Genomic DNA, 13,902 nt, shown 5'->3' with positions numbered 1-13,902 from the left:
GAGCTTTTCTCTCTTTTGTCTTTCTTCCCCCTCCCTCTCATCTTTCTGACTCACTGTGGACTAAATTAGCTGAGAAATGAAACATGGGGGATCAAAACAGACAGGACGAGAAAGAAAGAGAGCGAGAAAGAAAGAGTAAGAAAAAACACAGCTGGCCCTTTTGATAGTTTTGAGTTCCCATAATGCTACAGTACCTCTAATCCAAACCTCCTCTGGTGACACGCTAGCTTTTTGTGGTCCTCTGTGTGCTTGTTTTTCAGCAACTATCAGCAGACGCACAAACACACGTCTGGAAGTATTCTTAATTTTAGACTTTACGAAACTTGCGGAAACCAGATAACTCCCAAATGTGTCTAAGCTCATTAAAACCGCAGAGCGGTGTTTACCGCAGACTGTGTACCATCACACTTGGCTCATGCAAAGTCCCAACATATTTTCATTTTGATCCACTCTTCCCATAAAACCTGTCATCGATCTTCATTAATCAAACTCAACCTCCACGATCTCGGACAAGGGGAACGGCAAGCTCGGGACTCAGAATAACTGGATACGCTTTGATTTCCTATAGGCCACTGGCTTGATCCCCAAATGCAAATTAAACTATTAGTTGTAAGTGGTGGGTCCCAACATGAATATTGACTAAATGGGTCAATGTCACCTGTTAATGACATGAGAGCGGATGAGTCTACCCTCCAGCGAAGCCAACACAAGGTGAGCCCAGATGTCACGCTGCATTCTCGCATCTTTCAGGAAGATTTATTTTCTTTGCTAGCTCGAAAATAGGCATTAAAGAAAGAGACACGGATAGAACATGACGTCTAAGCGTCCCCTTATAGATTTATTTCTATAATTTGCGTCGTACATGCAAAACAAATGGTGGCAGTCAACTCCTATCTTTTAATACAAAGACATCACAAATTGAGAAATGATAATCCAGTATATTTCACATTTCTCACCAGATATGAGAATGAATATGAAGAGCTGTTTAACAGACTACAACAAAACCTTCACATCTCTAATGCAACATAATAAATCTTTGTTAGAGAATAAAAGGTATTAACCTCATACTCGTGCTGCAAAAACACATATAAATCACAGCACTGCACATAATATAATCTGTAAAAGCAGCTTGATTTGTATGTAACGCTGCACTGAGAGACTTAAGCAAAGCGAGCCGCTCAACAGCACTCAAATTCTGACAGTATTTTCAGATTTCGAGAGCGTGGTGGTGCGATTATTGTCAGCAGGAGCACGGTGTGTCGGTACACTCAGAGCTCGAACGGTAGTGCGACCAATGACACAGAACAGTGGTACGTCCATCAACACGGAGACGGAGCGATGGCGTGTTTGCAGAGCACCAGGCCCGATTGGCTAACGCAGGGGCGTTCTGATTGGCTGCCTCAAATGCTTTCTGGGCCCAGCGGTGCGGTTAAGAGCCTGGATTACTGAGGTCATTAGGCAGCATTGCCACGGTGACGTGATTAGTCAGGTAGCAAAGTCCATTTGTCACCTGCACCAGAAAATTGAGTTAATTCAGCACTACAGGCTAAAGGGACTGTATAATATCAACTTGATTACATCAAGGCAGCTGCAGACCTGACACTTCGCTGAATTTGTCAGCTTTAATCGTTAGAGCCTGTCACAAATCCATCAGGAGCTCAGATAATTAGGGTTCCTCCCTAATGAAGCCAGCAGAGGAACCTTTACCTTTATGTCGGATAATTAAGAAGCCTCTGGTGCTGAGGACAGAATGCGTTTTAATGACTCCCTGTGCTGGTTCCTCCCAGCTCGCATTTTATTTTTCTTCTTTCGAGCGTGTTTGTGTGCGCTTGTGTGTTTTTTTTTTTTTTAATCTGAATATGGTCTCAAACGTGAATCTAAAAAGGAATACAATTTAATAGTCACGCCTACATTTAGAAAAGAGACAGTTCTCGAAGATGTAAAGTTAAAATGAAGGAAAAGTAAATGCAGCAAAAATATCGAAAACCACCTCAGGGCACTCAGTGTTTACGCCCCGGCTATCCAGAGGACGGAGTTGCGTGGAATGGATGCAAACCGAGCGTGTCTCTATCTGCGTGGGAGGTTGTGAAAACACAAAACCAAATGAAACCTGGAGCAGCGGAGAGATACCGCATTCATCGCCGAGTCCTCCCCTGGCTCCTCTCCTCTCTGCTAGAGCTCAAACTCACAGACACAGTCTGTGCTCTACGTGGGAGGCCTGTGTCTGTTTCAGAGAAAAGCCAGCAAATAAATACAAATGACTGCAGCAGCCCAACACAGAGAGGGCCACTCCGATCCCACTGCACCAAAACGACCTGAGCCCACAGCCGACGCATGTAAATCACTCAGAGCAAACAATGGCAATGATAGCAAGCAAATCGAGGCAAACTCATCCGTTAAAAGAGGTGGAGCATAACAGAGAAGTGCTGCTTTTAGTGCACAGCGCAAAATTTTTAAAATAATCAAACAGCTCGAATAATTTAGAAGAAGTTTTAGTAAAAACAAATCACCTTGTCACACTAAGCGGCTTTTCTTTTTATTCCCTCAATCAATAATTCCTAACATTTTTATTTTGATGGAAAGGGGAAAAGTGTCAGGCTCTGGGAAAAACGGAAACAATGTGCCTGCCAACTTTTGAATGACCATTAAAGCAAATGATGAACATGCCTGTCAGAATAGAGAAAATTAAATCAATATTCAGCTGAGGTGGAGGGGGCTGATGGCTTGTTTTTGTGGAGGAGCTGCCAGGTCAGATTACCAGGCGCCATCTCACCTCTGTGAGCTTTCGAACTCCCCACGTCAGTCTCGCCATACAGCCAGGGAGATGAAATAATCCCTTAAAAATACCCTTTCCCTCCACTGAGCAGAAAGGTAAACGTAAAAACCAAACTAAACGAAAGAAATGTCAACTATGTATCGCACTTGTTAGCCCTTATAAAGTCGACCTTGGTTACAGCAGTGTGTCTGGTATGTCGGCTGTTCCCTCATCAGTCAAATATCAGGGCCTAATTCTGCAGATCAGTAACTCTGCTGATGCTTGAACTTGAAAGAGAGCCTTCATTCAGAAGAGAATGGACCTGTTAGTCACAGAGATTAAAGGGGGGGGGGACGAAAGAAAAAAAAAAAAGAAAAAGGATAGAGAACGCCAATAGGACAAAGTGGAACTCCCTTAGTATAATACAACAAAATGGTTTTAAATATAATGGCTAGTTTGTGTTTAATCACCCCCCCCCCCCCAAAAAAAAAAAAATCCATCAGCGTTCGTTGCAAATCAGAGATTTGCTCTCTTGATCTTCATAGAAGATTTGTTAAAAACAGAAATCAGCTCTGTCTTTTAACATCAAAGAGCACAGGTACATTTCACATGAATAAATTGAGCTAAGAGGAAAACAGATCTCAGTACCGAGGCCTTGCTCAGTGACATCTATCAGGGAAGAAATGTTCTCTCTGCTACATTTTGTGCTCTCGACACGCCCCAGCAATCCCTTATCCCCTTTTCTCTCCCTCTCTTTGAATGACGAAAAAAAGTAGTGTATAACCCTGCCGAAAACTTCTTTCCTTTCTCTATTTTCCCGCACGACGGGGGCAAAAGTTGTCCTTTGAGTGGCTGCGGCCGCACGGCGCATGCGTGTTTCCATGGTGAATGATTTACTGATGTTTATCAGGAATGAATAGATCAAAGGAGGCCACATGACAGGCGATCAATCAAGCATCAAATCAAGGATGGCAATCCGCATCTAAATAGACGAACTGGAGCACTTTAAACTACATTTTCACTCGACTACATAGGCCACGGTGGAGTGTGAAGTTTTCATTTTGGCACAACTTAAAAAAAACTCAAGCATTATTTTATAGCAATATAAAATTAAATCTAATGCATTCTGCTAAATCAATACATGTATTCTGATTAAAGTACTTTGTTTTTGGCATTCTTTAAAAGTTAATAAGACAAACAGAAAACAAATTAAAAAGTCAAATTGCAGTCAATATTTGGATTAAGCGCTAAACCCACATAATAATAAAGTGTTATTGATTTTATGTTTTTTTTTTTTTTCACCTACGTACTAATATATTAGTAAACAAAACATGCATGCACCGCTTACCTGAAGATCGCCTCGGCGCTTGCTGCTTTCTCCGCGGCATGCTGTCGTCCCACCCTCCACTTGACTTCTCATACAGAATCAAAATGCCAGTGACGGGGGACAAGAATTAATTTCAAAAATGTAATACAAAGCATGTATTAACACGTTCCTCTTCTCTTCGGAATCTGTTTTTTTTATTCCACCTCTTTAAAAAGTCACTTTGATGCTGCCGATGCAAAGTCTAAGAGGGGTCAATAGGTCTTGAGAGGTTGTAGATATTTTTACAGACTAAAATGTCTGTAAATAAAAAAATGAAGGTGTATCTGGCCGAGACGTTTAATAATTATAAGTCATAGCATGATTGCCAAGAGCTCAAGATATATCTCCCGTCCATGTCTAACGGCGCACAAACAGAAAAAAACGCTTCCTTAGGTTTTCCTTAGATTATGGCAATAGTTTGTAGCAAAACGGAAGAAACTTCCAGTTATGGAGAGCCCGTCCAACTGTATTTCCGTCCTCTCGCTCGGTGGAAAGCCTAAAACCGGGACAAAACCAAGGGAAAAGACAGGCAGACAGGAGACAGTTAATGTCAGTCACAAATGGGGCTTGAGCTCAGTGCGCATTTTCAACGGACTAAATTCCCCACGCGCGCAGTGGAGAGTCTCTGCTCGTGCTCCTCCCGATATTCACCAAACACACTGTCCGTCCATGCTCAGGGAAACATGTGGACAGTTGATTCGGGCGAGCGTGACGCGTTTACTACAGAGCGATATATAAACAAAAAACACACTCTCTCGCAGCGAACGTAAACTAATTACTCTTTTAAAAAAACAAAAACTCCAGGGAGCGAAACGGCGTTCTTGGTCTCGCGGCTCTTCGCTGAAATATGTATCGCGCGTTCAGGATGCGTGAGCGGTTCAGACAGTCTCAACTGATAGACAGACACATCGAGTTGCCTTTCCTGCCTCTCTCTCTTTACTCCACCCCTCCGGAGCGTCACTCTGACAGTGAAAACCCACCTGTCAATCTTTTTAATTGTTCTGTTTTTTCCCTCCCCACAAAACAGGATCGTTTGAAAGACAACGAACTGCCTTTTTGGAGAAGACATCACTTGTTTGTATGTTGTCCATTCAAACTAATATGCACAGTATACGGTTTTATATAAAACTAAATAGTGCTATTTAAAATTAAACTATGATTTTGTAGGCTACTCGTGAAAAATAAGTTTCACGTCACGCGCAAACATTCAAACGCATAAAGGAGGGGTGTCCGCTGTAAACATATCATTTTATATTGTCTGATATTTTAGAACAGTTTTTCATGCACATAAAGACATTTCTTTGATCCTTTCACTGTCTTTTATTCTTTTTGCCAGTTTTGTTTATCTGTCGCGTTCACGTTCGCCGCGGCGAACAACACTACACGAACTACTCCAGGCGTTCACGCGCTAAAAGCAAATTATTTGCGACCTTTTTCCATCCCCGAAAAAAAGGACAGTTGGAAGTTACAGATTGATTCGTTACACCTTACTAGGAAGTGAACACTTTGCACGGGAAGGGGAGGGACTCCTGGAACAAGTTGAGTATGACCGTAACAAGCCTCTCTACAACGCTTACACATTACTTATTCATCAATTGCAAAACATCCACAAATTAAATAACGAGTCCGCGGTGTTAGACATTTCGGATCCTATTAGGTTAAGAAGCGTAATAAATCCACATCATATCTGCTCTTCAGTACTTTGTTGACACGGTGTACCTGGCACCCCCCAAAAATCACACTTAAATCTCAACTTTGTTTTTGTCTTTAAACCAGCGTTGACGCAATGTCCACTCTTTCTGTAAGTTGGCGAGTGGGTGGGTGTGTTTTTAAATCGCTCGGAAGGGGAACGCCAGAAACCCGAGTGAATTTTTTGAGGTGGCCTTGGCTCGCTCCGGTCGCCTGATGTTTTCTAACGGATTTTAAGGTTCTTCGACGCGCGGTGGTTCGGCGCGCGGGGATTCTGCTGTGATTTCAGCGGATAATTCAGCCTGTGGACCGACGCGAGAGGTTCGCCTTGCATACCGCATCCCGGTGAGTGTACACATTTGTTAGTATAGTGTAAATGTATGAATAAGCCAGGCTAGGATATTATACATCACCACCACCGAAGCGTTGATATCTCTGTACGCGACGTTTAAATCATGTTCTTACCTTTGACGGTGCTGCGCATCCTTGAGCTATTGCCAGTTGCAATCTAACTGATCATTTATGCTGTACGCCTGTCGGTAGGGGCTAATAATGTGGAAATATGTCCAAGTTCCGCCCCAACATCTGTCCATCTATCCATCCTCGCGACTACCTCGATCAGCCTGTCGCTGTTGATGGCTCTTACGTCACCAATCTCCCATCAGAAACTCATCGGGCTCAAAGAAGCCAAGATTTCTGCCGCTGTAGGGCAGGAGTATCGCTGGGCAAAAATGCTACGGTTTTCCGAGATTATTGCGTGTTAACAACAGATATATATCTCTGTCTCCGTGCAAGACGACGGTACAATGATTATTAGCTTGTCATATTCAAATAAACCTGCGTTAGAAAGATATTTCTGCGTATTTTCGAACAGTTGACCTCTTTTCAACTTTTATAAAACTGTTTTTATAAAAGTAATATTTATTCCTATTGATTTATCTGATTCTTATTATTACTGCCGTGAAAATCACATTTATGTTAGCTGGTCTTCCACTTTTCTTTAACAGTTTATTCGACTTAGATTCACTTGCATTCACCGCAATGCTTTTGCTGTTTTGTCGTGGTATTTATATCATTGTGCATTATTAGCTAATAGACTTACAAATCAGTGATTTTTTTTCTTTCCTTTTTGTTTGTAGCAGTACTTGCGGCATTGTCCTCCAGAATTAATGTTTGCTATTCAGCATAGTGATGAAGTTCCCTTCAAAGTGGTGTTAGTGTGCACTTAAAAGGGATTTAACGCTTTATATTACAGTGCCTGTGCTAAACATATATTAATATAAGTGATTATATAAGTGCCTATATTAATATAAGTGATTACAAGCAACAAAAATAACAATGTGTATTTAAAAGTTAATAAAGGCGCAACTAAATAATTAGTACATATTAGATATATGTTGTTCATAGGTATCAGTAATTTCACTGTAACATTAACACTGTAAAGTGTAAACAAAAAATAGAATCTAGCAGAAAAAAAAAAAAAAATATCCATGCTGATCATGCTGGGTTTCTCCAAACCCAGACTAGAGTGTGTCTTGGCATGGTGAATTACCCAGCTGTGCTCATTCTATGCTAATGAACTGAAATAATTTTAGATGATTAGATATACAAATAGTTACAGTGTTTTCAATTGATGTGTTAGAGAAATGCATCTTTTTCTACTACCCAGTGAAAAATAAGTAAAACTATTTATTTACGCACTTTGTATTTTATTAACGTGCCAGAACACATCATTGGCAAGGCAAATTTTGGTAGTAAACATTAGTTGGTGTTGACAGGTCGGCGTATGCTTGTGTGTATGGGTGTGGGTGTGTGTGTTTTATGCATGTTATTGTGCGTTTTAGGAATAGTTATTTATATTTAATGTATAAATGTTTGTGTGTACCTATCATCCTATTCAGTGTAGGACATCTTATTCTTTTGTAAAAGGCCATGCCTGAAGGTATGCCACGCAAGCACGAGCGTAAAGCTCAAGATGCAATGCCAACGCACTTTGAACGGTTCGTGTGGAGTCTGAACTGTGCCATTTTCAGTCCTGGTTAAAGCTCTTTCAATAGAAGAAATGTTCATGTTTGCCTTTCCTGCTCAAGTTCAGTGGTTCTCTTATTAAATAAATGACTGAAGATGATTGGGAAATATGAGCTGTGTAAAAAGTATAATAATACTGTCCTTGAATGTATGTCCTCACCCACTACATGCAGTGATAAGAAAAATATATTTACATTTTTAGTTTATTAACTTAATGTATTTTAAGAGAGCAGCATCAGACTGAGTGATTATAGATTTTATGCCTTTTTATGGTGTTTTAAAATGATTCTCTATCACTGCTTTTATGTGTTGATACTTTATAGTAACTGAAGCAAATGGATTTGGTTCATCTCTCATATATTATGAAAAATAACCTCAGATTTATCTGCATTTTTAGTCTAATCTGCTATTTACTGTAGCTGTTACGATAGCTCTATTTGCATTAAAATGCCTGGACATGCTATAATGCACATTATTTGTTGTAGAAATTCTTCATGTCTCAATATTACGCTGTCTGCTTAAGGGATCGCAGACGGATGGTACAAGACTGGAACTGAAAAACCGAGGGAGATTCGAGGTGATGGTCTTTGAAGTAGTTTTTTTTTATATGTAGCATGTCACATCACATCAACAAATTATGATCCAAATTGCCCGCACGCTACACGAGGCGGGATGCTGTCATATGTGTCCGCAGATATGTATGGTGAGATCTGAAGGTTTATAAACAAAAACATAGCTAGCTGTCACTGATGTATTTTTGAGTAGATGAACTCTATAGACGGTTACAATGACAATGTTTTTCTTTTTTTAACAACAAAAAAAAAAGGTATGTTTTCTTATTTAAAAAAGACTTGATCATACAGTTGTCATGTGTGTTGGAAAAACACATACTTACTAGTTTTAACGGTGATGTAAATAGTCTGTGGAGCAACATAAGAGAATACTTACAAGCAATCATACCTAGAAATCCTAAAAATTCAACGTACTAACACGTTATGCAAATATGTGTGTCAAGTGATCTTTTTTAATAATCATGCATTTCACCAAATCAGCAGGCAAGATCAATACCAATTACAGGATACAGCATTATTTTTCAGCAGCATATCTTCCCCATGGGGTTACAGAAATAGCTTTGTTTTGTGAATCTTGCGAGAAAGTACCCTAACCTCGCATGTGACTCAGATGTATTGATTATGCTTCCAAAATGTTGTTCTTGTCTTGTAGGTGATGTTGCCGTTCTTCAAAAAGGACAGTCTTGCAGTCCACAGGTCAGAGGTCAGCAACACTTGCATTTAGAATAAATGAATGTTTCTGTCCATTTTTTTTTAAATAATTTTATTTTTTTGTAAAACGGTACACTGTTTGCAATTGCACATGAAGCCATCCAGCGATGATCGCTTGGGTATAAACGTCAGTACTGCTAAAAATAATAACTCTGCACTTAAACACGGCAACTTAAATAGTGGTAATAATACTCCAGAACGGCTCTGTGGCGTAACCTTACGTCTGTGATTATGATCACAGCCATTTTACATGCCAACACCACTGCAATTATGTTTGTTAAAACTAATATTGCTACATCTCTACAATCACTTTTATGTTCTGAAATATATACAGTATTACAATTACAGTTCTGGATCGTTGGAACAGCTGTTGTTGCCAACGATTCTTATGCTTTTGTGGTACTGCTCATTATTATTTATTTTTTACATTTTAATATATTACGCCAGTACATATATGTGTGTTTTTCACTGTTTAAGTAATAACTGTTTATTAAGCTAATTCTTATTCTAATGTTTGAAATAAAACAGAAACAATTTGCTGATTCATTTATTTGCTTATATTCTTATATAATCATGCAAATAAAGGACAATGGACAAAGTTATGGTGTCTTTTGTTATCATTTGAAATTATATAAAATGTTTTTGAAATTATTAATTGGATGATGGAAGTAACAGTAAAAAAAAAAAAGTGAGTGAGCAAGTTTTATATTACTCAAGTCAGAAATCTATTTTATCACAATTATTCCTTCATAGGGATTTTTTCTTTTGTCATAAAAGCAGGAGACACTTCTCACACTGAAGAGATTTTTGATAAAACTATTTTATACAATATAAAAACTTCCCAGCTTCAATCAACGACTGGGTCAAATGAATTTTGTACAGTCATTGACAGGCGAAAGCTAAGAATATATAATACAAAAATAATAAAGAGAAGGCTTTTACTGGGAAGAATATCTTGAAACCCATCAGATAAGGCAGGGTAATTAAAATGTCACCTTTCTCTGGAGGAAGGAAGCCCATCACACAGCTTTACGTAACTCATTACTTTTGTACTTTCAACTAAATGCTGATCACAAAACTTATTTGACTTGAGAATCTGACATGAGGTGGAATCCCTTTTTTTTATATATATTTATATATATATATATATATATATATATATATATATATATATATATATATATATATATATATACCCTTCAAATAATAGAGTAACGGTTGTTTTATTGCATGATTGTTAATTCATTACAAATAATGACTTGCAACACACAAGATGTGATTTCGAGAAATGTTTTTTTGTGGTTATTGTTTAATTCATTGTAAACAACGAGAGTGAAATGTAGCTAAAGTGTTTTAAAGTTCAGACTAGTTGCACAATAGACATCTTCAATTAAAACAATCCTAAATACTGGTAGATTTATTTAGATAGTTGTACGTATGCAACAAGTCATGCATATGGAAATCAGTGGCGAGACGTTTTAGGAATCAGTATGTAGTTGCCTATCAGGATCTTTCAGGTTTCTTCATCCAGATTTTCATTCTCTGTGTGACTGTATCTGGTTATTACCTCATAAACGTCTCTTCCTGCTCCGCTGCACCTCCACGTTCAGGAGGGGCTTCCGTTCCTCGATCCTCCCCTCCAAACCCTGTGCGTTTCAGCAGGAGTTAAGTGACACATTTCACATTTCAAAATACCATCCTCCAACATGAGTCCCGCTGCCTGCCATACCACCTCTTTTGTTTTCTTTGACACATGCGGTCTTCTTCCAATTAGCATTTTTCAGCCATTAAAGAGGAGAGAGGAGTGCTGAAATGTTTTCCTGTTTCATTACCACTGACTGCACCTCTTTGATTGGTTGCAAAGGGAAATGTTCTGTAAAAACATCATTTTCCGCAGAAGCTCGGAAAGAGAGTGGCCAGAAAACGCTCCTAGAGTCATATTTAAGCATATAGGATTACTGGAAACGTCTCTCTCTCAGCATTTTATTGACTGGATAAATATATAAAAAGTGAAAGAAACAGTGCAAAGATCGAGATGAGACACGAAAGCTATACACTGTGCTTTATATTCCGTTTTTAAATAGGATATTTCCCCTCTTTCTAGATCTTGTCATTAAATAATATAGCAGCGCAGTTCTGTCAGTTTTTATTTATTTATTAGTTTGTTTGTTTGCTCCCCAGGTCTTGAAGATGGTGAACAATTTCGAACACTACCGGAATGGAAAAAGAAACATTTGATTCTTTCATACTTCTGAACCATAATTATTAAGATGTAACCATTTTAGATCAAAGATATGCATGAGACGCCTTTGATAATGTATGGTTTTTAAGAGAAACAGAATAGGATGTTTTTTTTTTTTTTCCGCTTCAGTCAAACTTATAGCCTGAGGGTTTCAGTTAGAGAGAGATCTCTCCTCGATACTGATGCAACAAAGAGAAAAACAGCCCCCTAAAGCTGCTTGGAGTGCTCTACTTCTGACGCTTAGTGGAAATGTGTTTGTTTTTATAAAAGATCTAAAAGCATTAATAAGAACAACAAGAAATGTTTTCCTCTTTTCTCCATTGACCAGCTAAAATATCCTGCATGATGCCAAACTGTTATGATTACATAGCGCATTCGAGACCATTCAAATAAATGTGTTCCCCCCCCCTCATTTTTTCACTAAGAAGACATGGGGGAAAGTATTCTCAGAGTCTTAGTAAAATGATATGATAAATATAACCAGAAAAATCGTGCCTAGCCAACGCAGGTCACATCTCACAGCCCAAGCCTGCCATTTCTGTTTATTTTAGCAGATATGGCTGCCTATCAAAACACAATTCAGTAGTCAGGAGGTGTTTATATAGGGGTTTTGGTTTATGTAAGACTGAGGAGGCTCCGTACGCACCATTTCAGTCCACCCGTCTGCCACACTGAACGTCCCTTCACTCTCTTTGCCAGAAATAGGTTGATTCAAACAAACGGCCCTATAGAGTCTCGCTGCCTTTGATCCGGGTGTTGAACCAGGCCAGGTTTTCCGGCCCTACGTTTGTTGCTTCACACCCTGGCAGAAGCCTGAACGGCGTCCCTGTCTTTGCAAATGCCTCGGCTAGCTCTGGCTGGCCTCTGCAGCGGGAGCGACTGATGACGCCAGTCTCAAGGCTATATCAGCAAATCAGACGTATACGGCCCTGCTCCACCCCGAACTACCCTGCAAACGTTCACGCGTACCACTTCGTTCTAAATGAGAGCTTTTTTTTTTTTCGTTTTCTTTTTTTTCCCTCAAATACTGGCCAGGTCACATGCTGGAGTTTTCCTGCTTTTTTCTCTTCCTTTGAGCTCTCATCAGCTGAATTTTTCCTTCATTCATTCCTGCTTTAATACAAATACGCATACACAGAAGTACAGTAGATGATACTGTAAATGCAATACATATATATTAACATTTTAATAATAAAATACCAAAAATATGTACGTGTATATGTATAAATACAGTTACATATTATGTGTAAATATAGATATGTGTATGTATGTATGTATATATATAGTAACATTTATTTAAATATATATAATTTAAATAAATGTTACTATATATATATATATATATATATATATATAGATAGAGTAATATTTATTTTAATATATATTAAAATAAATTAAGTAAATTAAAAATTTTATATATATATATATATATATACATACACACACACACACACACAATTTAGATTTTTATATTGTATTGTTCATTTGCATTTATAATCCAATTTATACATTTATTGATTGATTATACATATTGATTGATTGTTTGATATTGGTTGATTGAATGATTTCAATTTACTATATATTAGGTTGGGATTTTGGGTTGGGAAGTAGTTAAAAAGAAAAAAAAAAAAAGGCACATATACACACTTCTGACCTAAATGCTCAATCTTACTAAACTAATTAATCACAGTAGCCTAATCACAGTGACAAGGTTGGCTGGGTGACATTCTCCAAAATCTCCACTTTGATTTTTTTTTTTTTTTTTCAGTCAGTCCCACATGATCTCCTTCGCTCTCTGTTGCTCCACTCATTCCAATATTTTCTCAAGGTTAACAGGTAGAAAATGTTTTGAGTGTGTTGGGCTGCTTTAAGTCGAGGGTGTGGTGGGCAACGGAGTAGGCGTCTCTCTGGGCTGCATTAATCAGAGAGAATGACAAAACCATATCTGTGACGACAACGACGGCTCAGCTGCCCGACATCGGCTGTAACGGAGGAGGAGGAGGAGGATAACTTTATTAATCAACATCTCTTGATTAATTGTTATAAAGTGTCATCCATAAATTTTCCTTCGATTTAATAATTCTTGAGGAAGACTTAACAATCTCCCTCGTGATTTGAGTTTTATTGAGGGCTGTACCGAGCGAGGTGCGCTGACATAAATAGCATCTCAGTGGCCAGTCTCCTCGTCACTGACAGATATGAAATACAATTATCAGTGTGATCTGTTTAAAAATTCATCATCAGCCTACTGTCTACAGAGGAAACACACTCACTCGCTCTCAATCTCCTGCTTTCTCTCTGTCTCTTATTCATGTACACATACACACACACGCAGAGTGTATATGTAGAGGGGTCATAACTGATAAGCTGTTCTATCCATTTCAGATTTCATTGTTTTTTCTCTCCCTCCAGCTCGTTAAGTTATTTTAACTGTGGATATTGTATTATGTGCTCTGCCGTGGCCCCCCCTTTATATTAAAACATAAATCATGGGATAATCAATCAGTAAATGACAATGCTGAGGCAAATCGCTGCTATC

The 13,902-nt window shown here is 38.6% G+C and overlaps 1 protein-coding gene across 2 annotated transcripts in view; it reads right to left on the bottom strand.

Annotated features, from left to right (window-relative positions):
- Positions 1-9,066, bottom strand: part of tshz1 (teashirt zinc finger homeobox 1) — a 39,477-nt gene extending 30,411 nt beyond the window's left edge. Inside the window, exons 1-2 of one of the 2 annotated variants that reach the window (XM_067411713.1) lie at positions 6,224-9,066; positions 4,104-4,617 (exon numbers count right to left, since the gene is read on the bottom strand). In XM_067411713.1, the coding sequence (XP_067267814.1) occupies positions 4,104-4,143 (40 nt within the window). In that variant the 5' untranslated portion in view covers positions 4,144-4,617; positions 6,224-9,066. The remainder of the gene's footprint in view (positions 1-4,103; positions 4,618-6,223) is intronic. The other variant, XM_067411714.1, reaches the window with a different exon arrangement.
- Positions 9,067-13,902: the final 4,836 nt, after the last annotated feature.

The sequence above is a fragment of the Chanodichthys erythropterus genome, chromosome 15 (assembly GCF_024489055.1).
Source record: "Chanodichthys erythropterus isolate Z2021 chromosome 15, ASM2448905v1, whole genome shotgun sequence".
Lineage (NCBI taxonomy): Eukaryota > Metazoa > Chordata > Actinopteri > Cypriniformes > Xenocyprididae > Chanodichthys > Chanodichthys erythropterus.
Note: the sequence above shows the minus strand (reverse complement) of the source record. Positions and strands in the feature narration are given on the sequence as shown.